This window comes from Mixophyes fleayi, chromosome 6, assembly GCF_038048845.1.
Source record: "Mixophyes fleayi isolate aMixFle1 chromosome 6, aMixFle1.hap1, whole genome shotgun sequence".
Lineage (NCBI taxonomy): Eukaryota > Metazoa > Chordata > Amphibia > Anura > Limnodynastidae > Mixophyes > Mixophyes fleayi.
In genome coordinates this window covers 200075775-200103534 of record NC_134407.1, presented here as the reverse complement: position 1 = coordinate 200103534, position 27760 = coordinate 200075775, and the positions used below count along the sequence as shown (strand labels likewise).

At 41.3% G+C, this 27760-nt stretch overlaps 1 protein-coding gene and 1 long non-coding RNA gene across 2 annotated transcripts in view; one reads left to right on the top strand and one right to left on the bottom strand.

Moving 5' to 3' along the window:
• The window catches only part of LOC142095175 (uncharacterized), a 187208-nt gene that overhangs the window by 132630 nt on the left and 26818 nt on the right, over positions 1–27760 (bottom strand). Inside the window, exon 2 of the long non-coding RNA XR_012677752.1 lies at positions 11155–11269. This is a non-coding gene — a long non-coding RNA (uncharacterized LOC142095175). The remainder of the gene's footprint in view (positions 1–11154; positions 11270–27760) is intronic.
• The window catches only part of PITPNC1 (phosphatidylinositol transfer protein cytoplasmic 1), a 141833-nt gene that overhangs the window by 100692 nt on the left and 13381 nt on the right, over positions 1–27760 (top strand). The window contains exons 4-6 of the mRNA XM_075178027.1: positions 185–192; positions 13309–13380; positions 16876–16971. Of these exons, the coding sequence (XP_075034128.1) occupies positions 185–192; positions 13309–13380; positions 16876–16971 (176 nt within the window). The remainder of the gene's footprint in view (positions 1–184; positions 193–13308; positions 13381–16875; positions 16972–27760) is intronic.

Genomic DNA, 27760 nt, shown 5'->3' with positions numbered 1-27760 from the left:
CTACCTATGTGTAGGCTACAGAATGTGCCCTGGTTTTATTTGTAGTTAATTTATGAATCTCTATTCTGTGCAGTAGAATGTTGCTGTACAGTGGTTATAATGATATTATTTTAATGACACTTATAATTTTTCTCCCTTTCTCTTGTTGTTTTGTGCCTGCCATCTGATGGGAATTGACGGGCAGAATACACAGTAAGTCCAGATTGTTTTTTTTCTCATGCATTGAAGAAAGCAAAACCTTTAAAGGCTCATTTGCTTGGCAGGCTGGAGCCAAGCACAGTTTATAGATAGGTTGTCCCAGCACAGCGCCCTCTTAGCGCTGGCATTAAATCTAGATCCATGCCACGTGGACATAGACTGACACAAACGGGTTCCATCTATATTATTATATACCAGCTGGTTTTACGTGTCCATGAATCTATAGAGCATCCATAAATCTTGGCAAGGATCACATGCCAGAGAGGAGGAATTCACGTTTACCGGAGGAGAAAGGAGTCTATTAGTGATCACTCTGGTTATAATAGTATAATTAGGACTTTATTTGGGCATAGGGAGAATAGTATTTGATGATTGGGGGTATAAGTAGGATGTGATGATGAAGGGGAGTATGAAGTAGGAATTATTTTTATGGAGCATTCACTTTTTAGGCTCAGAGTATTCTCAGCTCTAACAATATGTCTCTATTACACATTACCCATAGTCCTGTACCTCCTTCTTACTCTACTCCACTGTATCATACCCTTACTACATATTTTACTGGCTTATTCTCATATCTGTTGTTACTCCCACCTATTGTTATTTTTTTCCCCCGATACTATTTATTGAAAGCATGGCAAACTATATAAATGAAAGTTACAAATCCACAATAGAAACAGACATTTGTCCAGAAAAATAGATCAGTCTGTAACTAAAATCAAAAAGCATGAATACAAGCAAGAGCTGAGGATGCAGATTTTGGCAACGATATGAGGAAGGGGGGAAGGTAAGGGCTAAAAATGGCTTGGGGTAAGAATGGCGGAAAAAGGAGGGGGGGGGGGGTAGGCCACATGGATGAGGACCTAAAGGGAGAGGATTACCTTGCAAGAGACAAGACCGGAGCTTCGGATAGACAGAGAGCAAGATTTAAAATAGAGACCAAGATGAGGCTGGTTGATAGGAGGCCCTTGGGGTCCATACATTGTGGTAGGATGCGTTATTGTCTCTATATGATATATGTGCCACACACAAAGACCTATGGAATGGCAGGAGGGAAAGGAGTCTTCCACGAGGCTGCTATTTGACATGTGCGTGCACTCATGATATGCCTGAGCAGCTTGTAGGCCTGTTTAGCGAAGTCTGGAATAGACAAAGGAAACAGAATAATTTTAGGATCAAGCAGGACCTGCCAACCAATAACATTGGTGGCTAGGGAAATTACTTCCTTCCTGAATGATTGAAGTCTAGGGCAGCTCCACCAGACGTACAAGAAAGACCAATGCTGATCACAATTCCTCCAGCAGGCAGCTGATACACCCAGGCAAATGCCACAGAGCCTAGCTGGGACATAATATAGCTACTTATATGCATTCTTTTTGATGCAGACATCAATGGGGAAACCCCCTCATTTATGTCGGACCACTCCTCCAGGTCTAGGGATTCAGCAAAATCAGCTTAATTTGAGATAGGGAGGAGAGCATTATATAAAGTCGCAATGGGGTCTTCAGAGGAGTGGAAAGACAAAGGTTTTCAATCTCGGATGCCGATCTGCTCAACATAGTGGAAGAAGTGTCTAACTTACAATTGCTGGAACCTTTACGCTTATGGGAAGCATGGCAATTCACCCCGATCAGAGAACTGGGTAAAAATGCCCATCCTAGAGAGGGTGTTTAGAAGTAGCACTCTCCATCTAGACCCAACAGAAGACATGAGTTGTCGAAACGCTTGGGGGGAAAGCTGGCTTGCCCCAGACGGGGTAATAGGGGAGGGAGAAGGAGGTATGTCAGCTATTCTGTTTCCGCGGGCCCAAATGGCCAGAAAGGCGGATCACAGGGTGTGTATGCGAGGGAAGGGTGCCTCCCAGCATTCTGATTTTATGTTCACCCAAACTCTGGTTCCTGGGGGGAGTGCCACTACACACATTGTGCCAGTTGGGTAGCCTAGTAATACTTAGGGAAGCTAGGATTGCCCCGGCCACCTGCAGCAGAGGATCTCTGGAGGATTCGGGCTTGTTTGTTTCTTTACTCCTAATTCCCCATATTCTTAATAGTACTTATTCCTCCCCGTAATCTTATAACAGTCAAACGCCCTATACTTTTTCATTATTAACACTGGTGGTCCCCATGCTTTTATTCCTTAATACAAATACTACCCCATACTTTTATTATTTAACAATCATACCACCATCATTTTCTTCCTCAATACTCTTTCTCCCCTGTGCTTTTGTTTCTTAACATTTATACTCTCCATACTCCAATAGCCATACTCTGCAGTACTCTTAATCATTAATACTCACATTTTTCCAGCAACCATTAGCAATCACACTACCCCATATGATTGGTCATTAATAATCACTCTCACCTATACTGTAAATCATTAATACTTGCAATCCCGATACTCTGTGCTGTGGAGTATTTGGTACTAATGATTTAGCAGGTGATGAATACTCTCCTCCTTAATCCTCCACCCACTCTTGCAGAAATACAGATGTACAGAGCTGACATAGCAGGGAGGTGTGTAATAAGATTGCAGCAGAGGAAAGTACTGAATGGCTGTGTCTAGAGTGCTGTACAGTGTGCATATATCTTCTACACTTCTGTACAGAGCAGAGCTGACAAATCCAATACTCTTCTCAGTACCTGGGTTGTGTACAGAAGATGATGCTGTGAATTAGCCGCCCAGCAGAGGTGGTAGAAGGCCATACGTTTGTGCGTATTATGCAGTACTTTGGAACATGTTAGTGTTTTATATGTATGTGATACTAATAAGACTTGCAGAAGCACAGGGCTGCAATGGATTTGGGATTATCTAAGGCGGTCAGGTGGTGCATTGAGCTCTGTCATTGGTTGTGGTGCAGAGTGAGCTGACTCTTAGACACTGGGCTTTGTGAATGGGAGCATGAGCCGCCTGTAGGAGCTTAGTCTCTCGGTATAAACCAGCCTGGATGATGTTTATCATTCCAATCACTTGTTCCTGGCTCAGGCGAGCCGCTCGGGTTTCTCCAGCCTCATCTCAGGTCTTTAACTGCTTCCTGGCCAAAAGGGCCAGTGACTTTTTTCTGACCTTTCGGCCTGCATGGAGTGCCATCTCCACCTCTTATCTCAGACTTTTAACTCTTGATTTGCTAATAGGAATTTCTACAGAAATGCCACCTTGTTAACCTGTTCCAAAGTAACCTGCCATCAAATCCTGCTGAGGTGGCTCAGTAAGACCTCTCCTGTTTATACGATTTGTGTTCTCTCTCTTTACTGTCTCAAAACAGTATCTGTGCTGACTTGTTCTATTCCAGGGTTTACTCTGTCTAACGCCCATGTTTGATGTTACACTACATGTAAACAGAAGACAGATCCCCCCTGTATTCTGGTAGTGTTAAAAAGAAGATGGCTTTTTATAGTGAAGCACCCGATAAGAATCAGTCAGCGGGTCGTGAATGCAGCTGGGGTCTGTCTTGCTGGTTCAGGAGGAGGAACTGTGAGGGGGAATAGGGGAGACACCACGGGAGTTCAAGAAGTCTCAGGATAGATGGAGAAGGAGGGAGAGTGAGCAGCATCATGTCTGGTCCTGAAGTGGCATATAAAAGCAAAATGCGTGCTTGCCTCCCCCTCTATCTAGTAGAGCAATGTGGAGGTAACCTCAACCATTCCACACACACACACACACATATATATATATATATATATATATATATATATATATACACATATTTGCCAACTCTCCCTGAATGTCAGGGAGACTCCCTGAAATAGGGGTAATCTCCCTCACTCCCTGAAGAGTCTGGCATTCTCCCTGATGTCAGTACAAGACGTGGTTGGCTTCGCCATCTGTGACATGATGACATGATGACACAGTTCAGAATTTATGTCCTATATCCATGTATTGATGTGTATGGAGGTGGCCATTTTCATGGAGACCAAGATTTAATCAAAGACTGACAGGTAAGACAACATGACTTCAGTAATGGAGACAGAAATGTAAAAGACACTTCAGTCTCTAGAGATTCATTAGCTGCTTTTCTTTAACACATAGTTGCCTACTCTCCGGAATGTCCGGGAGACTCCCGCATTTCTGGGAAACCTACCGGGCTCCCGGGAAAGCAGGGCAACCTCCCGGTTCTCGTCCCTGCAATAGATAAGTTGTGGGGGGTGGGGCTTAGACGCAAATATCGCATCATCTTAGCTCCGCCCCCTGCTGCAATTGGCCAAAACTGTGACAGTCGTTTAGGGATCACACATACATACACATACACATGTATATATGTATATATATAGATATATATATCTATATATATATATATATATATATATATAATTATAACAAGAAAGGCACTCACGTTTGCAGAGATCTCAAGCCCGGGGGCAGAAACTTCTGAACCGTGGACATGTAAAACAGAACAATAAGGAGGCACTCACAGTACTTTTCCAGATGTTATTAGATTTATTGATTTATTCCATATCACACAAGGTCGACGTTTCGGGCCCTTTATCATGACTAACACAAAGGACAGAGGGGAAGATGGTTTCCCTATCTAAGAAGTGTAAAATGAAAGATGGCAATTGTATGGAAATAAAAGGGAGGAAACCGATTTAGCAAAAACTCTACAAATATAAAAAAACATGGCTCCTGACACCGTATCTAAGGAAGCAAAGACAGATTCAACAGGCGTTCTGGTAGCTTGCACTCGATCTGATTGATTGCTATGAGTTAATTCACATTTGCATTCCAGCCAACACTCCTGATTTCCAGGTGTGGTGTAGCCAAAATGGGCGTAGCTTGGTTGGATCAGCACTGAGTTTGACAGATGGAGGGTGTGGCCTATTATGACCAGAATTTCCCATTGAAGCGATAATGTCTAAGCACAGCATAGACATATAAATACCCTTATTTTTGTCAGCCTGATGAGCTGAAAAAAATATTTTCATCATAAACTTTGAGTTCAAAGCATAGCTGTCACTTCCATGTAGTGGAGGCAGCAATTTTGCGGGTTGAGCCAATTATTTAGCCTACCAAGTCACTAAGAGCGATTGATTTCACTGAGGCATGAGGCACAGCTAAGAGGTATCAGTAGTGTCTAGTGACATGATAGGCATTCTCAAGGATGTTGGTTCAGTCTACAAAATGGCTGCTCCCACCATGTGAAAGCGACAGGTGCACTTTAATTCACTTAAGAACTCTGCTGACAACCACCAAGGGAGCTATCGAGATGAGGAAAACATAAGAACTGTTGCTTGGCAACAGTAAAAAAATATATACTTTTTATATCTTGATGACGTCTTTCAAGGCCCTAAAAATACATTTTTTTTGTGACCCTTCTGTTATCTCAGCACAGAGGCAGAAAAAGGAGCGAGTTGTGTTTATCATATAAATATGTATCTTGTTTCCTTGGTGCATTGGATTTTTAGTACCGAGGAAAATTTAGCTCAGTTGTTGAAATGTATCTTATGTCTTTCTTTGTACTCCTTGCGGAATGCCCAGAGCAACAAGGTACTAAGGGTCGAGGTGGGGGAGTTATTATACCCAAGCATATCAGGGTATGATTGGAACATCTATAGCAGGCCTGGCTAATCTCGCCCAGTGTTGTGAAACTACAAATTCCAGCATGCCTTGCCAGCTATCAGCTCGCTATCTGCTGGCAAAGCATGCTGGGACTTGTAGTTACCCAACACCTGGAGGGCCACAAGTTGGTCAGGCCTGACCTATATTATTGACACATTTGGCTTTCAAATAATATCAAATATTATGTACTTTTAGTAAAGTTTGATCTATATTAAGCAGCGGTGTTAAATTCAGAAAGTCCTGAGCTAAAATTAAACAAAACAAAATTCACCATTGTGAACCCCCCACCCCCCAAATCATTAGTTTAAAGTAGAACTAAGAGAGGGTTCTTGCATTTTCTGAAATTACTGGGATATAAGTAGTTAAATGTATTTTGGTCGTAATTTAATAAATTATATTATTTTGATACTTGCAAGTGTTCCTTATGAAGGAGTATTTAACGAAGAAGTAATAATAATAATAACTACTGATAATTAAATTTCATTTTCAAAAATTAAGGGCTATCTTCTCCTTCAGAGACCTGGAAAAATCTTCACCTTTCCGTGTGCTACATATCACATACATGCAATTACAATATGTCAATGTCACTGGGTCTGCGGGGGTTACCGGCTCCGCCATGTAAATCCTGACACGCATGAACTACGGCACAGGCTGCCTGGCTGCACGGCAGTAATTTCACATGAATGCTTAAGTGGCAAAAACTGCTGTCATACATGTAAACTAATTGCTGTGCAATCATGCAGCTGGTGTATGCGTCAAGATTTACATGACCAATCTATTAACCCTGTCAAGAATTATTTATATGGGTGTCACCTAAGGTCAGTCTATAGGAATCTTCATGAAACCCTGTTTTAGTTTTCATACTTTTGTACTGCTTCATTTTCATATGCAAGAAAATGTGTTTTAATTCACTTAAAATGTGGGTTTAGCTTTATACTATTTATTGGTCTTAATTTAGCATAGTTTAACCTTAAGTGACTGGGCTCTCCTGCACATCACTAAACTCACACCGTGCACCAGTTCCTTCTACTTTCTTTCTGGGATATTAAAGGGATTTTAAACGTGTAAATGCAAGGCCATAAAACAGCAGATATAAAGCCATTGTGGTTTCCATAGCAATAGAACCTTTAATGTCACTGGTTATCAGCGTGACCCAAACTTCAAAGAAAGATCTAAGTGACCATACCAAATATAATACTGATATCTTATAGCGTAAACATTGTCTCTAATAATTTTAGGGGTGGACAAACAATACTAACTCTAGAACATTTTCAACATTTGGCAAAACCTAAATGACTCAAGTTAGTTATGTTTATTAACATGCATTTTAATATTTTGGTTTAATACCTCTGTAAAGTGTGTTGTAATCTGCAATATTAAGGCTACTTACCTATGATTGTCAACTCTCATCTTAAAAACTTGTTTATTTCATCCACAAACTTACTTTACACGTGACATAATTCAGGTGTTATATCTACTAAACTGCGGGTTTGAAAAAGTGGAGATATTGCCTATAGCAACCAATCAGATTCTAGCTGTCATTTTGTAGAATGTACTAAATAAATGACAACTAGAATCTGATTGGTTGCTATAGGCAACATCTCCACTTTTCCAAACCCGCAGTTTAGTAAATTTAGCCCCAGGTGCCTCTGAGTAATTAATTTTTGTAACCTTTGAAAATAGATTTTTTTTTTTTAATAGCAAGATTTTAATTACACAATTAAAGGACAATTTGTCTGGCTTAATTAATATGTATAGGCTTTAGTGCCAATCATTATTACTAATCTAGAAATAATGAACTACATGCTCTTAAAGGAAACCTGCCACTTACTCTGAAGGCAGCCATTTTGTAACCTGAATCAATACTGACAAGAATGCTGTCTATCAATTCACCAGGAACCGGTGACTATACTGAATAAAAAAAAACAATATTGCTGTAATTGCAGCTTAGCAGCTCACTTAGAACCTTTACTATTACCTGTTATTTATAAAGCGCCAACATAGTACACAGCTCTGTACACTGAGGGGATCGTAATACAAACAAATAAAATACAATGACAGGTAACAGAAGGTAAAAATGACCCAAGAAGTGTAGGGAACACTTGATATATTTATTAGTAGAATAATAAGTGTAGACGGTGGCGTGGAAAGTGTGTTTGGCTACTGTGAGAAGCATTATATTACAGCGTGCATTTGCGACTGGCATTTTTGGGCAGCTACCGGTGGTGTGCCATGTTGGAAATGAGGAGAGACAGTGGAGAGCGGAGACATGAAAGACGGATTAGTGATGGCAAACATGACTGTCCTTCACCGTTTAATGTTACCTAACGGTACCTCCCTTCTCTTCTGGTTCTGGAAAAAGGCTTTCACTCTTGTGGTTATCTGCCAACTCAGAGTAGCAGTGTGCCCGGTATGTCTCTTTAGCATCGTGTTTGCTGCCGGAGTTATTGCCGGACGCTGCTCTCCCACCAAGGAGGATAAAGAGATCACTCGGAGTACCTCGGATGGCACCGGCAATGGCAGTTGAACTCTCTGGATCCAGCAGCAGAACTTTGATGGTATTCCAATAGATCTTCGAAAACAATCCTGTCCTTGGTGTGAAGACACTCCTCGGTGCTACTCTGTAATTTCCCAAAGTATTCACAAATTTGATGATTATGGGCACAGAGCTGCCGTTCGCACGCCACAGTGGAAATCACCAGGAACCCCGTTCACATCACAAGGAATCAGTGGCATTACTGGGGAACCAATATCATCATCATCATCATTTATTTATATAGTGCCACTAATTCCGCAGCGCTGTACAGAGAACTCATTGGAGCTTACAGTCTATATTCCCTAAAATAGACACACACTCAGACACAGATACAGACAGACAGAGAGGAAGACAGACAGAAAGAGAGGGAGAAACTAGGGTCAATTTTGATAGCAACCAATTAACCTACCGGTATGTTTTTGGAGTGTGGGAGGAAACCGGAGCACCCGGAGGAAACCCACGCAAACACTGGGAGAACATGCAAACTCCACACAGATAAGGCCATGGTCAGGAATCAAACTCATGACCACAGTGCTGTGAGGCAGAAGTGCTAACCACTAGGCAACTGTGCTTGCAGCCTATTAACTCATTAGAAGCACAGAGGAACCAGTGATATCACTAGGAACCTCATCATCATCATCACCATTTATTTATATAGCGCCACTAATTCCGCAGCGCTGTACAGAGAACTCATTCACATCAGTCACTGCACCATTGGGGCTTTCAGTCTAAATTCCTTAACACACACACATACACACACAGAAAGACACAGAGACAGAGACACACACACACAGACTAGGGTCAATTTGTTAGCAGCTAATTAACCTACCAGTATGTTTTTGGAGTGTGGGAGGAAACCAGAGCACCCGGAGGAAACCCACGCAAACACAGGGAGAACATACAAACTCCTCACAGGTCGGGAATTGAACTCATGACCCCAGTGCTGTAAGACAGAAGTGCTAACCACTACGCCACCGTGCTGCCCATATTACTGTAGCACTAATAGTATTGTGATTGCAGCCTATCTGCTCAATTAGGAGCCAGTGATATCTGTAGAGACCAATGACATCACCAGGAACCAGTTATATCATTAGGAATCAGTGACTTAATGGAGACAGTTTCTTTGTGATGGCACTGGTTCCTTGTGAATGAATAGAATATATTCTCATAAATATTGGTTCAGGACACACAAAGGCTGCATTCATCGTGAGGGGGATAATGTGTTCACCTTGGTTGGATCCTATTTGTGCAAATAACATTAGCAAATATATTTTCTTTCAACAAGAATCAGAAATATAGTCTATGGTCAAGCTCTGCACAACATTCCTGCAAGTCCCATATTTTCATTCCCATGAATGGATGAGAGACTGCAGCAGACTGAATTTTCTTTCGCTCCCCTCCAAATCTGTTCGCTTCATGTCTCTGTAATTTCCAAGAGTGTGTCTGGTTCTTTCACAGATTTCAGAGTGATAATTAATGAATCTTGCAGTCAGAAATTTACCTAACCTCATTTTCTGGTCCTGCCATAATCCTGTAGGCAGATATTTGTGGATGTTTGTTTAATTGAGGCTGAGGGCCAGTTAAAACCATCTGGTGAAATACATGATGTCTGGTTTTGATGAATCACAGAAATTATTAATTAAACAGGATTCCACTCGTGAACATAGGCTATTTTTTAATTATCTTTCGATAACATGCAGTCTCTGTACAACACATATTCCTTATCTGGTAAATTTCAAAAGACCTTGGGCTAGATTTACTAAACGGCGGGTTTGAAAAAGTGGAGATGTTGCCTATAGCAACCAGATTCTAGATATCATTTTGTAGAATGCAATAAATAAATGACAGCTAGAATCTGATTGGTTGCTATAGGCAACATCTCCACTTTTTCAAACCCGCAGTTTAGTAAATATACCCCATTGTGCTCAACTGCAGATCTCACGGCTGTCATTAAAGTTTACAATGCAATAGACATCATCATCATCATTTATTTATATAGTGCCAACATACTCCGTAGCGCTTTACAATTGTAAGTGTTTGAGTACAAGTGTGGATATTCATTGTGCATATGCATGTGTTGCAAATTGTGTGTCTGTCTCTGTAATTGTATGCCTAGTGCATGCCTCACAACTGTCCTGAATGTGGCGGGACATTCCGATTCGCGGGCCACTGAAGGTGTGGAGCTAATTTTGTGGGTGGGGTTTAGGCTGAACGGGGCTCGGCTTATATTGTCTCGACTTTGTGATTCTAAAAGTTGGCAGGCATGTGTGTCTGTTTCTTTGTATGTATATTTAGCCCCATCCACCACACATTTTGCAGAGGTCGTGCCTCAATAAGCCTTGGCTCCGCGCCTTTTTTGATAGAAACAAATTTCTACCACTGTGGGCTATATAATGGGTGGCATGTCTCTTACATAGATATCCATTCCTGCATTGTATAGTTTACTGTTCTTTACTGTTCCTTGCAGGAGCCATTCTATGCAAGGAAAATAAATTATTGTACCACCCTATTTGTGTCTCCCCCTTTCCTTTAGGATGTAAGCTCTCATGAGCAGGGCCCTTTTTCCTTGTGTGCTCCTTCTACTGTTCCATCACCCTCTGTACCTCTTGGCCGGCTTCCCTAGCCCTGTTTTCTTAAGCTTCGGCCTACTTCTCACTGATTTCTACCATAATTTTCACTCATTGTCCCAGATATAATTTTATTTGCATTACCATGTTACCCGTGTCTGTGTATATATTTATATTCTTGTTTTGTTCTTTCTCTATCATGTTGTGTCATGTACGGCCCTGCGGACCCTTTGTGGCGCCTTATAAATTAAAGATAACAACAATAATAAATAATATTGCAAGAGCTCAATGCAGAACACTTACTTGTCCATTAATAGACCACAAAGAGGACTTGACATTACGCGGCTTGGATTCCGACCAGGGCGCTATCTGTGTGGAGTTGATTTCTTGGGTCCCCTCCAAGTGCTCCAGTTTCCTCCTGCAGACCAAAAACGTACTGTAGGGTTAACTAAAACAAAATGATCCCTAGTTTGTTTGTGTGGTAGAGAATGTAGGTTGTAACCTCTAATGGAGCAGGGACTTTATGTTTGAAACGGGACACTTTTATAATACAGGACTGTGAGCAACATGTTTATTTAACGGTATCTGTTGCCTACATATGGAGGAGGCAGACTGGTGTTGACTAATTCCTCGTTGATGTTACTTATTCCTAGTGAATTGATAAGATAAGCCTTGGTTCAGCACAGACAATCCCTTCTTTAACTATAGACAATTGGTACATTTCAAGTAATAACTAGGTTATCGTGAATATATTTGTGAAACAAGAGTATATAATATGATTTATAGTACCAATGACTTACTGAGATACGGGTAGTTTATGATCTAGTTTTATATTCATCAGATCCTAACCCAAAGAGCTTACAGTTTTGTTATTTAATATCAGTTACAACCCTTAGAAAATGTTATATGTAGGTGTATTAATCAGATCCTACACCAAAGGTTTTTACAATTTATGGATAGGATTGTGAAACTCGGTGGATTGTGAAACTCGGTGGTAGTCAGCATCGACAAGACTTACCCCGACATAAGGACTCAACCAAAGTCCTCAAAGTCGACAAAGCGACTTCAACCAATCACGATCAAGTAAGAAGCCGGCTCCACTTCATTACGGCATTCACCATGGCAACGCTATTATCGCTGTTGTTAAAGGGGTAATGTAAGTAAGCACTCATCTACAATGTAGAAGCCTTTCTAAACTACATTGTACATAGGCGCATAGTTACATTACCCCCTTAACAACATTGATAATACCATCGCCATGGTGAATGACGTTATGAAATGGAGCCGGCTTCTTACTTGATCATGATTGGTTGAAGTCGCTTTGAAGAGTAGTAGTCATCGCTGATCGTTGGGAAGGAGCCCGTGTCTGGGTAAGTCTTGTCGGGGTACTCGGCATCGATATGCAGTACCCCACCCGTGAAACTATGTACCAAACACATGTAGTCATGTAATGGCCATTCTCTGTCTCTAGAAACTTAAAATCTAGTGGTTAAATGATGAATTCCTGTACCCTAAAGCTTAGAATCTATGGGGGGAATTTAGTTAATCGCAAAGTGTATCTGGAAAGTCCGGAGATACTTTGCGGCGGAGATTTGCCAGAAATCTCCTCTCATTTTTCCTCGCACCCCGTAGACGTGCGAGGAAAAATGAGCGGAAACTTTTACCGTAATTGCCGGAAATGTGCGTGGTGCAATGGCCTCATGTCACGTCGATGTATTGTTCAAATCCTGTCCCGAGAATCTTACAATCGAGTGATATAATAATGGGATCCTGTAACATAGTGCTTACAGCCTAGATGAATAATTATCAGACCTTACATCTTAAAACTTAGTCTAGTGGTGTAATCATCGGATTCGGCCCCAGGGAGTTTAGAGTCTAATGATAAAATGATTAGATTTGGTCCCAAAAAGCTGACAGACTAGTGGTGTAACCAAACACAGTTCTAATGATCATTTGATTTGACCTTTGAACTCCAAACTCACAGCCACTGCTCCCTTTACAATGAGCTAACAGCTACTTTCAGGGTCTCTTCCTTTTCAACCAGATGGAAGGAATAATTACACAAATAATTAATCTAAATGATTCCACATGGCCATGTAAAGTACTGTGCGGGTCCTGCCTGAACAGCTAAACGAATGCGGAAGTAATAATGCCCAGATGTAATGACACGCAAATTAGGTGGATAGAGGACACGTGAGGGGAAAATGACACGTTATCTCTTCTACTGTATGACTATGTCAGTATACATGATGCCTTCCTTCAAAACCACCGTGGCCTGCTGTGGAACCATAATATCTGTATTGGTTGACGAGAGCTATTGTGGAATTATTACTCCATTACTTGCAATGGTGCTCCTCATTAAATATGCACAAATACTAATCTGTAGAATATTTGATTTGTCTCTCCAGCCCTCTCTGTGCTTTAATATTGATGTTTTTTTGTTTTTTTTAATTGCAGTGTTCATTTCTGCCTAAATTCTCCATCCATATAGAGACAAAATATGAAGATAACATGGGTTCCAATGACAGTGTAAGTATTTAATCTTATTGAATAGATATTTTTTTTCAGGTTAGACAATTACTAATAAGATGAATTATTGAAATAGCTAATCCAAATCAAGTGAGTTTGAAAATATATTAGTCTAGTCCAGCCCTGGTCAACCTGTGGCTCTACAGGTGCTGTGAAACTACAAGTCCCAGCATGCCATGCAGGGCCATCTTAACAGCATTATGGGCCCCCAGGCAAAGCAGTGCACCGGGGCCCCTAGATATAGATATAGATATATAGATGTATACAGATACAGATATAGATATATAGAGATAGAGATAGATAGATGTACTTGCTCAGTGACCCTTGAAGGTTTTTTTTTGCAGGTTTTTTTCTTTTGAAGGATTATTTATTCTCATTAAGAGCCGTGCCTATGGGTCCCCCTTGCCCGTGGGGCCCCTGGGCAGCTGCCCATCGTGCCCAATGGAAAAGATGGCCCTGATGCCATGCCAGCAATCGTTTGGCTATCTACTTTCAAAGCATGCTGGAGCTTGTAGTTTCACAACGCCTGTAGAGCCACAGGTTGGCAAGGCCTGCTCTAGACTTTCACTTTCCCCTTGCTATGATATGCATACAATAGAACTTTGTTTTTTACATTGTTTGTTGAAGCAATATTGCTGCATTCATCAAAACCCACAGTGATGTCAAGTAGCTAATGAGTATGTAAACATGTTCCTTTTCAACCTGAAATATCAGGCACTAGAAAAAAATCACAGCATTTTGCAGATCATGTTAATATTAATTGCACAATTTTAGCTTCTTTATTTTCCGAACTACATAAGGGTAAATTTATCAAGCTGCGATAAATTTCCGGCAGGTTTGAAAAGTGTAGATGTTGCCCATAGCAACCAATCAGATTCTAGTTATCATTTATTTAGTACATTCTACAAAATAATAGCTAGAATCTGATTGGTTGCTATAGGCAACATCTCCACTTTTCAAATCTGCTGGAGACTCGCAGCTTGATACATTTACCCCAATAGTTTTGTTTCATCACAAACCCCCCTTATTAAATACCTTTAGCTGTACATATGCAAATGCTTAGTTAAACGTTACTTGGAGCTCTCTAAACTGTGATATGTCCTAAACAATATTTATAGATAGCCCTCGGTTTTTTTTATCTGTTTTTATTACTTTTTCAATAAAAAAAATACAAAAAGGGTAACAAACCAAGCAACAAAATACAGACAAATAACCAAGGTACAGACGATATAGAGAACACTAATAATGTAAAAAATATCACACAAAAGTACAATTAATTATTAAAGGTCACAAATCATATTGCATTTGAGTCTTGAATGAGAACAGAAAGTAACTTAACAGTTATTATAACCCTTATTTTAATTGTAAACGAAAGCCGTATAACATCAACAATTTTTAAATAATGACATTTAAGTAGATTTGGGTAATATTCACACATATATATATATATATATATATATATATATATATATATATATATACAAAAATAACCTGTACCTTAACATAATAATAAGAAAATATAATAAATGTCAGTTTGCGGAGAGGAGATGGGTAGGACCAACACTATCGCATGGCTTTCATCTTTTAAGATGACATTATTTTTTAATGAAATTCAGGCTTCCTGGTCTCCATATGCAATTACTATGGTGGCTGAAGTGATGTGTGCTGTTCAGTTTATCAGATAGGGAGCTCCCAGAGCAATTTTAACACTTACACTAGATTCATTTAAAATATGCTAATGCAAACTTCCTTATTCAATATATATCATACTTGCCAACTCTCGGAAACTTGCTTCCGGGAGTTGGGGGCGTGACTGGAGGGCGGGAGGGGGCGGGACTAGGCCAATCGTGTCATTTTGGCCCCGCCCTCCAAAATGGCGTGATTCACCGAGAATCGCATCAAATGACGCGATTCTCGGTGAAATATTGGATCCGAGAGAAATGCCAGCTCCCCCAGGAGCCCGGGAGACTGACCCGAATTTCGGGAGTCTCCAGGACTTTCCGGGAGAGTTGGCAAGTATGATATATATATATATATATATATATATATATATATATATATATATATATATATATATATATATATATTAACTTTTGCAGTACTGGTAGTTCAGCATCTCATCCACTCCATTGATCGATCATTGCTTTGAATTCTCTAGAGTCTCTTGTGCTCCGATTAATATATCGTTACAAATCTATAAGAGACGCTGACAGTATATTAATAGCAGTGTTTCCATTGCATTTGGTTAATAAAAATGTCACCTTTCTAATTTACATTATGAAAGCTTTCCACTGGAATTGATGTTCTGCCATCTTGTGGCACAGGCGGAAAATACATTATTAGAATACATTTCTGACAGCTTGGTACGTTGTTACCATTTTTATATCCAAAAAAAGGAGCAAATGAAATCCAAGAGAATTCAATTAAGTTACCGAATGCTTCCAAAGTGAATGAGATCTGGTAAACTTTGAAGGTAAATGTTCATTAGAAATATAATATATTTTGTTGCTTTTAGGTAAACATAACTGAGCCTGATTCAATAAGGAAAGAAAGGAAAATAAATGAGTAACTTTGCACCTTGGCAAAACCATGTTGCATTGGAGGGGGAGCTAAATTTAAAATGTGATGGCTGATTTACAATTGGGGTAGGACATGTCCTAGATCAACTTTAAATTTCAGTGTAAATATAAAGCTATCAAGTAATGATAAAACAGCCAGTATATATATTATGTGCAAAGTAATAAACTAATTTGCACCCCTTGCACTGTAACGTGGTTTTGTCCAGGAGAAAAATCGCTCATTTTTTCCCTTACTTTCATTAATGAATCAGACCCAAGTATTTTTAAGTTGCTGTCATAGAATTTATGTTTATGGGATCTGTTATCCAGAATTTTGGGACTTATGGTCTTAAAGATAAGATAGCTATGCGTCTAAATTACCTTTAATAAATGAACTCCCATCATTTCCCATTGGCATTCCTCTCTTTATTAAATGGTTTACCACTGCTCCTCTCAGTGATTGTGTCTGTGTTTCAGAACTTTTTGGATATCGGGTTTCCAGATAAGAGCTCCCATACAAGTATTCTATTTCTGTCTCTCACTCATCCTGAAATAATTGGGCTCTGTACCCAAAACACCCTGTTCTGCTCTGTTTTCTAAAATTGTCAATATATGTAAACTCGGTGGTGATATGGAAATTTAGAAGTGGCCATATAGCATCGTACACCGTCCCACTTTGACCACTGTGTATCCTTGTCTACATATCATAAAGGTTTACTTTGATGAAGGTCTGCTTTACAGATAAATGATACTTCTCGAAAAACAGCAAAGAAAAGTGTTTTTTTACGCTTTTACAGGATATTTGAAAAATATAATTTTAATTTAATATTTGCTACAAATAAGGTGCATTTTCAGTACAGCTACCATCAAAATGTAGTTTATACACCTTGTTATTTGTGTCCTTATAATTTGCTGCTTTGCCTTTCTCTTAATGCAGATATTTGATAATGAAGCTAAAGAGGTGGAACGAGATGTCTGTTTTATTGATATAGCTTGTGACGAGATTCCGGAGAGATATTATAAGGAGTCTGAGGTAAGCGGCCCTTTAGGGTCTTATCTTATAACTGCTGGGTATATGTGTGTGTGTATATATGTGTGTGTATGCATGTATATGTATGTATGTACATATATTGCATGTACGTGTGTCCATATATATATATATATATATATATATATATATATATATATATATATATATATATATATATTCATATTATGGAAAAAACCAGGGCACAGAAGAAGGGATTATGGGTGTATGTACAAATAATTTGATGAGGAATCTGTAGAATCAAATATGAAGTGAATGCGTTGTATATGCAAATGCATAAAAGCAGCTTTTGTGATCAATATGAGAAATCCTCTGATTCATAGTCTCCAATTGCCAGCATTCGAAACAATAATGTAATAGAAACAGAGTAAAATTGTGTCAGTCATCATCATCATCTAGTTATATAGCGCCACTATTTCCATAGCGCTGTACAGAGAACTCATTCACATCAGTCCCTTCCCCATTGTAGCTTACAGTCTATATTCCCTAACATACACACACACAGAATGAGAGAGAGACTAGGGTCAAATTTGTTAGCAGCCAATTAACCTGCCAGTATGTTTTGGGAGTGTGGGAGGAAACCGGAGCACCTGGAGGAAACCCACGCAAACACGGGGAGAACATACAAACTCCACACAGATAAGGCCATGGTCGGTAATCGAACTCATGACCCAGTGCTGTGAGGCAGAAGTGCTAACCACTTAGCCATCGTGCTGCCCACGACAAAATATGATATGTTACTTTTTTTGAAGATCTCTCTGGTAAGCATTACGGTCAGAAGCCATGGTAGGAAATTTTAGGCAGGGAAGTCATTCCTTGTAAGTTTGTGCAGTTACGCCAAATGCCAATGACCGAAAGTTTCCTTTTTTTCCTGTCAGATTAATAACCCAACGCATTTCACCCAAATCTGAGCTGGGCTTCATCAGGGAATTTACGACTAGGAGCATTCTCACTTCTATTTCTTGGTGTATTTACTTCTTAATTTTTATTAACTCTATCACTATAGATGCCACAGATTATCCAAAACGTAAAAAAAAAAAAAAAGTTACATAAATTAGTATATCCCCAATACGGAAGGTACATTACACAAAACCAGGGAGCAGAACGTTAGGGTTAATGATATCTCTCTAGAACTTGGTGTCCCCAGATGTTCATACAGGGGGCACATTACTGTCCAACATGTGTTGTGTAATGTAGTTACCCAGCAGAGCACAGATAATCCCGTTAGCTTAATTGTAAACGGTGACTGAGTTTGTAAAGGTGAATTCCATCTGCTGTGCTCACAGCGCACTGCACAATCTCGTACATTGCAGGAATTCAGCAGACGGCTGTAGTGAATCAGATCTCGCCCAGGGATCAGCCATGGACTGAGTAGGGCACCTAGGAGAAGGTGTGAGCGAGCAGGAGCAGTGGGTGGCAGCGTAGTAGGAAATTATTATTTTTAACATTCATGGGTAAAATCTCATTTGGTATATAATCAATGTAAACTTTTGAGAACAGAAGGGAAAGGTACTATGGGGCCTGTCTCTGTTCCACTCCTGGAAAGAAGGCTCCTGACACTGAATGTAAATTAGAGGGAAGAGACAGATTCAGCAACATTCTAATAGAATAAAGTGATAGATAACTCCTGACACTGAATGTAAATTATTATTATTATTTATTTATAAGGCGCCACAAGGTTTCCGCAGCGCCAAACACAGTACAAACAATGGACAGTACAGGGAATACCAGTACAGAACAATAAACGAGAAGTAACAAGACTTCAGATGCTCCAGGGAAAGCAAAAATATTGAAGTTGGAGCAGAAGAGAAGGTAGAGAGACAGTAGGGAGAGAGGCCCTGCTCATAAGAGCTTACATCCTAAAGGGAGGGCAAACAGATGATCAGCACAAATGGAGTCAGAGGAGGGGAGCAAGTGCACCCTCTTCAAGGGAGGAGCCAGGGGATGAGAGCGAGCATGGAAAGAGGGTTAAGTGGAGGGTTGGTAGGCTTTGAGGAAGAGATGAGTTTTGAGTGCCCGTATGAAGGAGCACAAGTTAGGGGACAAACGGATGGGCGTGGGAGGTCATTCCAGTGCAGGGGGGCAGCTCGGGAGAAGTCTTGAATTCTGGAGTGGGATGAGGTTATTAGAGTGGAGGAGAGGTGATGGTCATTGGCCGAGCGCAGGGACCAGGCGGGAGTGTGGATGGAGAGGAGATTGGAGATATAGGGGGCAGTAGAGTGGTAGAGGGCCTTGTAGGTCAGGGTGAGAAGTTTGAAAAGGATTCGATAGGGGAAAGGGAGCCAGTGTAGGGCAAGGCAGAGAGGGGAGGCAGAGAGAAGAGGCAGAAGAGGAGCGGCGAGAAAGGAAGATAAGCCTCGCAGCCGCATTGAGTATAGAACGAAGGGGGGCAAGGTGAGAGCGGGGGAAGCCGGTGAGGAGAAGATTACAGTAGTCCAGCTGGGAAATGATAAGCGCGTGGATAATAGTTTTGGTTGCTTCATTAGATAGGAAGGGCCGGATGCGGGCAATGTTGCGAAGTTGAAAGCGACAGGATTGGGCAAGGTATTGAATGTGGGGGGTAAAAGAGAGGGAGTAGTCGAGGGTGATGCCCAGGCAGCGGTGTTGGGGGACGGAGGAGATGGTGGAGTTGTTAACAGTGATGGAGAGATCCAGATGGGATAAGGACTTAGACGGAGGGAAAACAATGAGTTCTGTTTTTTCAATGTTGATTTTGAGAAAGCGAGAGGACATCCAAGAGGAGATGGCAGAGAGGCAGTCAGATACACGAGAGAGGAGGGGAGGGGAAAGATCAGGAGAAGAGATGTAAAATTGAATATCATCGGCGTATAGGTGATACTGAAAGCTGAATGAGGTGATGAGAGCACCGAGGGAGGAAGTATAGAGTGAGAAGAGTAGAGGGCCAAGAACAGAGGGACTCCTACAGGGAGGGCAGAGGGGAAGGGGGGGGGGGGGGGTATGAACCGGACATAGATACAGAGACAGAGCAGTTGTCGAGATAAGAGGTGAACCATGTAAGGACAGAGACAGAGAGAGTGAAGGGTCTGCAAGAGGACCCTTCAAATTAGAGGGAAGAGACAGATTCAGCACATTCTAATAGAATAAAGTGATAGATAACTCCTGACAGTGTATGTAAATTAGAGGGAAGAGACAGATTCAGCACATTCTAATTGAATAAAGTGATAGATAATCCTGACAGTAAATGTAAATTAGAGGGAAGAGACAGATTCAGCACATTCTAATAGAATAAAGTGATAGATAACTCCTGACAGTGAATGTAAATTAGAGGGAAGAGACAGATTCAGCACATTCTAATAGAATAAAGTGATAGATAACTCCTGACAGTGTATGTAAATTTGAGGGAAGAGACAGATTCAGCACATTCTTAATAGAATAAAGTGATAGATAACTCCTGACAGTGAATGCAAATTAGAGGGAAGAGACAGATTCAGCACATTCTAATAGAAAAAAGTGATAGATAACTCCTGACAGTGAATGTAAATTAGAGGGAAGAGACAGATTCAGCACATTCTAATAGAATAAAATGATAGATAACTCCTGACAGTGTATGTAAATTAGAGGAAGGGGACAGATAGTTCTCCCTCCATCTCTCTCCTCGTTCCCACCCCTAGACATATGTCTTGTGAGAAAGTAATGTTCTTCTGGGAAGAGGCGTGTTGCATGTTACGGTTGTGAATTTTTAGCACAAACATGAGGAGAACTTCTTATCTGAAAGAACAATGGTGGTGGTTCAGATAAGCTATTTATGTGCTTCTTGTAGAAGGCACTGTTCACTCAAAATCTTTCTTTACATATGTCTACATAAATATTTATGTATAACCCAATTAGATATAAATCATATGCAAAAGCATTAAGGCGTGGAGTTAGTGTACCTCAGTGTATCAGAGAGGAAGAGAGCAGCATGGAAATGTAATAACGTTTATAAATAAATAACGTAATAAATAAATAATCATAGGTGGTCAGAAACAGGAGATTGGGAGGTAGACATAACTACCATAGTTGCAGGGGGTGCAGCTGCTATGTGGGGCACATCTCCTCTGTGAAAGCCTCATGTACATAGTTTTTTCACCCTTGGGTGATACATGGGGACCCTTACAACTTGTCCTATATAACATAGTTGCCAACATTGGCAATTTGTGTCCGGGGAGGTTTAGGAGGCAGGTAAGAGTGTGGGGGCGGGGGTCGAAGAATTGTGTTAGCCCTGCCCCCAAAGCCATCATTACTTTTTTTCGGCCAATAAAAATAGAGACTGGACCCACAATGACGCATACATGGCACCACTATGCCCCGCCCCCTCCATTTAATTTGCAGAGCCGGCCAGGAAACGGGAGAATTGCCTGCTCTCCCGGGAGTCCGGGAGACCGACGCGGATTTCAGGAGTCTCCCAGACATTCCGGGAGAGTTGGTAAGTACGCTATATAACCTACAAATATCTAGGTGTCCCTGGGGAAATGTATTCATTTGTGCTCAGAACCATTTAATGGGTAATGCATATGTTTAACAGGTTGGTCGATTTCTTGATATAAGGTGATCTACACATATAGGTGTATTTTTGCCTTTGCTGACAGCTAAACATTTCATTGTGAATGCTTTCAAAACAAGTAATGTGACACAAGTGGGTATATGCCCACTTCTCGGTCCTTGGAACTGTGCCAGTAAAAACATCACTTCAAAGACCAAACCCACTACCACATTTATATCTTAAATTAATAACGAGAATGATAGGACATCAGCACTGTCAGACTTGTGCATTTGAAACTTTCGATTACATTCGTTGCAGTGCGCCTAAAAGTGCTCTCTCCCACAGACATTCAACTGTAGGGTTCAAAATACATCCCATTATAAGCTTAGGGACTAGACCCAGGGGTAAATTTACTAAACTGCGGGTTTGAAAAAGTGGAGATGTTGCCTATAGCAACCAATCAGATTCTAGTTGTCATTCTGTAGAATGATACTAAATAAATGAAAGGACCTCGGAGGTGGTGGAGAATGCAGAGGTGGAGGAGAATGCAGAGGTGGAGGAGAATGCAGAGGTGGAGGAGAATGCAGAGGTGGAGGAGAATGCAGAGGTGGAGGAGAATGCAGAGGTGGAGGAGAATGCAGAGGTGGAGGAGAATGCAGAGGTGGAGGAGAACGCAGAGGTGGAGGAGAACGCAGAGGTGGAGGAGAATGCAGAGGTGGAGGAGAATGCAGAGGTGGAGGAGAATGCAGAGGTGGAGGAGAATGCAGAGGTGGAGGAGAACTCAGAGGTGGAGGAGAACTCAGAGGTGGAGGAGAACGCAGAGGTGGAGGAGAACTCAGAGGTGGAGGAGAATGCAGAGGTGGAGGAGAATGCAGAGGTGGAGGAGAATGTAACTGCTTTTTCAGGGAAAAGGGCTGACAGGATTGTTCTACAAAGGGTTTAACCAGAAGTGCTTTATCCTGGTGTGAGGAACTTCTAAAAACAAACGTATTTTCAGGAGATTCAGAAATTATAACTAATCTTGAGAAGATTTTTTGAAACTTTTTCTTCTTTATCTGACAGGTCTATTGAGATAACTCAAGTGAACATCCCATTCTACTGCTAAAATAGTGATGTTTAGATGAGCATAAAGGCTTGAAACATTCCCGATTCTTCAGATGGGTTTAATTTATTGGCCTGCACATGCCATCCTGTAATTTTAATAGATATATTTTACCCACTGCCTCTTGCCATATCTTTGCCACTCTCTTGCCTTCCCCATGTTTCCCCTGCCCCCTTGTCTCCTTATTTCACTGCCCAGATGCCATCAGCTTTGTCAACCCCCTGGTCTCGTTTGCCCTCTTGCCTTGCGTCTGCCCAGAGTCCCTCATCCCCCCCTATATATTTTTTGCCGACTTCATCCTTGCTTCATCTCTGCTCTCCTATCCACTCTCCATATATTGCTCTCTCTGCCCTGTGCTTCCTCTCCTTCCATTGCACAGTGTGTAACCAGGCAAATCATCAAAATCCAATCTCATTGTTTTTTCTGGTGGGACGATAATTCCCACTGTGGGGTCATCAGCCGCTGACCATGAAACAAGAAGTAAAGTCTTTACTTTGTGTTTCAATCTTTCAGCCTGCTCACCTCACAATTGGATGTGTTCATGTATGGCCAAACCAGCCAAAGATCCGGTCCTATAACATAGGGCCACCACTATGTTTTCATTCCTATTTTAAAGTGTAGTGCAAACATAACCGCAGCCTGTGTGAAAATTACTAAAAAACATCTTTAATAACCGGTACTGCAAACCATGTTTTTCATGCGCTGTAAATAATGTGAGGAATGGCTGTCTGACAACCTCATTTTGACGAGGGATTAACGCAGTGTTGTGTAGTGACGCCAAGTGCCGTCTTAATACAATATTTTATCTTGCACGGAGGACCATTATGACATTTACAGTCTTTTATAGACAGTGACCATGTTATCCAAAAGTATTTTCTAAGTTAAGTTGAATGGATAATAAACCTTTAAAATGGAATGTGGTAGTAAAACCCAATGCACATAGGTATCACATGGTAAACCTTAAAATCACCGAGCCAGTGCTCGCTTTGGGGTCTCCGGTTCGGCAGGTGTTAATCCGGGAATGATCACAATGCATAAACATAATCAGAGGTTTTGTGATGACGGAAATCCTGATGCCTTTGTCACATTGTGTTAAGAAGCAGCAAAGTGGATTTAATTCCAATCAAATACACACTCCTACGGCACATTCATATTCTATGTAATCCACCTCAGACTTTGTGAGATGCGCACAGACGGCAAACGTCATCTCATGAGATGGGCACCGAGGCGGCACGTACAAATCTGTCAACTGAATATAACTATCCCCAGAAGAAACAGTCTGTGCATGGGGGTTTTCTCTCTGTGTTAAAAATATAAAAAATACAGACAGGAGGCTGAACAGAAAGTCACGATTATACTGGGGGAAAAAAAAATCTGCTTTTGTTTGGAGTCTATTGAATGACGCAGTTGTCCTGTAACCCCTAGTGAATAATCAGATTAATATTAGTGTTCAGTGTTTATGAAGCGCCAACAGTTTACATAGCACTTAACAATTTCTAAGAGGTATACAGACATTACAAACTAAGAACAGACTTATGCAAAAGATGGGGGGGCTCTGTCATTAGAGTGAGAAGAACTGGTAATAAGAGAGACGCAGGGTGTGGGAGAATAGGAGGAAATTGTAGTGAATGGAAAGTGTAAGGAAGATGGGCTAAGAAGAGTCAAAGCACTATATTTACTAAACTGCAGGTTTGAAAAGGTGGAGATGTTGCCTATAGCAACCAATCAGATTCTAGTTACCATTTATTTAGTACATTCTACAAAATGACAGCTAGAATATGATTGGTTGCTATAGGCAACATGTCAACTTTTTCAAACCCGCGGTTTAGTAAATATACCCCAAAGTTGGGTTTTCAATCAATGATCACTGAAATTTGAGAAACTGGGGGACAGTTTGGTGGAGCACGAAGAGTCTTGGGGGTAAGTGTATCAAGCTCTGATTTTGAAACTCGTCAATGTATTAACCTGAGATTTGATGTAAAATCACTAGAGATGTGTTTCTGTCAAAATTGCTATTTCAAAAATCGCTAGAGATCGAAGTCCCGACTGTTTGCCACTCTAGCTATACAAGTCTCCAAATATATGAAGCTGTGATTAACTCTCCCGAGTGTGCTGTAAAAATCGCTAGATAGACACGCTGCTTCCTAGCAGCAAGATTAGTGAAAACACCACTGTTACACTGGTCTGCCTATACAGCCGCAAGTCCCGGCGACTGTCAAAAGTTTAAAAAAATATAAATGTTGAAAAAAAAGGGTCCCCCCATGCGACTACTATTAACCCTGCTGCTCCCAGACTACTGCTGGTTGCGCGAAAATCCGGAAAAAAATTGTGTGGGGTCCCCCCAATTTTCATGCAACCAGCACTATGCAAACTAGCCAGAGTGGTTTGCACTATAGCAGGGGTACACCCGGCAGGGGTCCCCCTGCAATTATGAAATAGCAACCCCAGGCTGTTCAGCACTGGGCTGAATTCCCTGGGTAGTGGAGTCTACAAAAAAAAATGTGCGGGCCCCCATCTTAGAATAACCAGCCCAATGCTGAAAGCACTAGGACTCCACCTACACCCCTGGGCGGTGGGTGTAGGGTAATAACAACGATTAAAGTTATAAAAAAACAAACGGACGTAATTTTGTTTTGTGGAACTACAAGTCTCAGCCATGCCAGGGAACCCTAAACAGTCAGGGCATGCTGGCACTTGGAGAACCACAAGTGCTAACATGGCCTGACATGCATGGCTGGGTACGACCTATAGTTCCACAAAGCACAATGTTAAAAAAAACCACAGCACCCTGATTAACACCACAAAAATGTAATAAAAAAAACCAAAAAACAATAAATACATAACATCTTTAATACCACATCAATTTAATAAAAAAATAATAAAACCCCATATACTCACCAATACAATGTCTTCTTCTTTTGTCAGCAGCTTTTAATCCAAAAATGTTTGTAAACCATGTCCAAAAATATCTGTATATCCAAATGTCCATGCTTGTTTTAAATTTTCTTATCTTCAAGTCACATAGACCCTCATATTTGTAAATCCAAATCCAGAACATGCTTGTTTAAAAAAACAAAACAAAAAAAAACAAGTAAACAAACAACGTGACTTCTGGTTGTACATTGCACAAGCAGCCTGAATCGAATAAGTATAACACAGCCGCGAGCTCTATTTATAGTCTATGGACAGCTATTTTGAAGATCAAAGTAAAAAACGCAGCTTAATACATCTCGTGACTTGGGGACTAAAATCCTTTGACGCGATTTTTAATCTCTGTAAAAATCGGAGCTCGATAGATTTATCCCCTGGAGTTTCAGGCAGAACAGTGGGCCTTGGGACGAGCATCATCATCATCATCACCATTTATTTATAAAGCACCACTAATTCCGCAGCCCTGTGAACTCACTCACATCAGTCCCTACCCCCTTGGGGCTTACAGTCTAAATTCCCTAACACACACACACAGACTAGGGTCAATTTTGTTAGCAGCCAATTAATCTACCAGTATGTTTTTGTAGTGTGGGAGGAAACCAGAGCACCCAGAGGAATCCCACACAAACACAGGGAGAACATACAAACACCTCACAGATAAGGTCATGGTCGGGAATCAAACTCATGACATGTTTATTGCTGTGAGTATGAACAGATGATGTAATAATGAGCTTGCAGAAATTACCAGATATACAGCAGTTGCAGGTAAATGGGAGGTGAGGAAAGATTCCAGGCAGCAAGTACAGGGAAATGCACAGGTAAGTCCCAGGTTCACAAATGAAACAGGTCAGCAGAATGTATGTTGAGATAGATCTCAAGCAGCATAAATCCAGGAGCACAACAGGAGGAAGTGACCACAGAGTGTAACATCAATAACCAGCCATGAATGCTGGGAGAGACAAGTATACATAGGGAACACCCAGGTGCCAGGGATAATCAGTGCAGCAGGGTTAACTCCTAAGGGACTAGAAGCAGGCACAATAGCAGCACCTCTGGTGAATAGAGGTACTGCTGCAACACATAAAAAGAAACACAAATAATAAAGTCTAATAGTCCTGGAGGCAGGAGCTGCCAATACAAAGCAGCACGCTGCAGGCAGATCGTGACAGTACCCCCTCCCTTAAGGGCGGATTCCAGACACCCAATTACCACCAATGTCTGAATTCATCGGAATCATAGTCCAGAATGGAGGGCCGGGCAGGAAAGTCCTCGTCTGTGGGCAGAGAGGCAAAGGAGACCATGCCAGATGGAAGTTGAAACACTGCAGAACCTCCTTTCTTTTTACGTCCTCCCCTTTTATGGGACTTCCTTGGAGTTAGGACCTGTGCCAACTGGGAGGAGCACAAAGGTATCTCTTGGCCAGGTGAGATGGGTGGTACTGCTGATATTGCAGAGGCCCCGCAAGATGGCATAGCAGGAGGTGTTACAAACTTGTTAATTACTGCCTCAATAAAGGATTGTAAGTCCGATAAGATGGGATGGTCTCAATAAATGGGTTTGCCCATTCTAATGCCTCTCCCCTAAAATGGGATATTAGGAATAATACCTGTCTCCTAGGGCTACTAACAAGGCTTGGTATGGAGGGGATCTGTGAAGCAAAAAACCTCAGAAGGGGATTAAATTGGGAAGGATGCCCCTCAAAGAAAGGTGACGGTTCGGACTTGGCACCCTCGGTAACGGATGACCTGGCAGCGGGCTCGGACTGGGCAGCGGGCTTGGCAGCAGGCCCGGACTGGGCGGCAGGCTTGGCAGCAGGCCCGGACTGGGCGGCAGGCTTGGCAGGGACAGCACTGAGAGAAGCCTCGGGGCACCAGCTAGTTTGCAACAACCATCGTCATCATCATCATTTATTTATATAGCGCCAGCAAATTCTGTAGCGCTTTTTAATTGGGATAAAACATGGTAATAAATCAATACTGGGTAATACAGACAGACAGAGAGGTAGAAGGCTCGCAAGTTACACTATATGAGACAACTATAGAACAGACTGGGGTCGAGATGGGTCCTTGCGCTGCAATTTTGACAATTTTATTGAGTCCACAACAGAATCATTCATCCTGTTCTGATGGCGAATGGGAGGGCTGCATGCCAATTGTGTTTGTGTCAGCAGTTACTTGTTCCTCCATGAAGAGAAGGCTACGTGACAATGACTCAATGCAACATAGAAATTGTTGGCTTATTTCCCTTCAGTAAAGGGA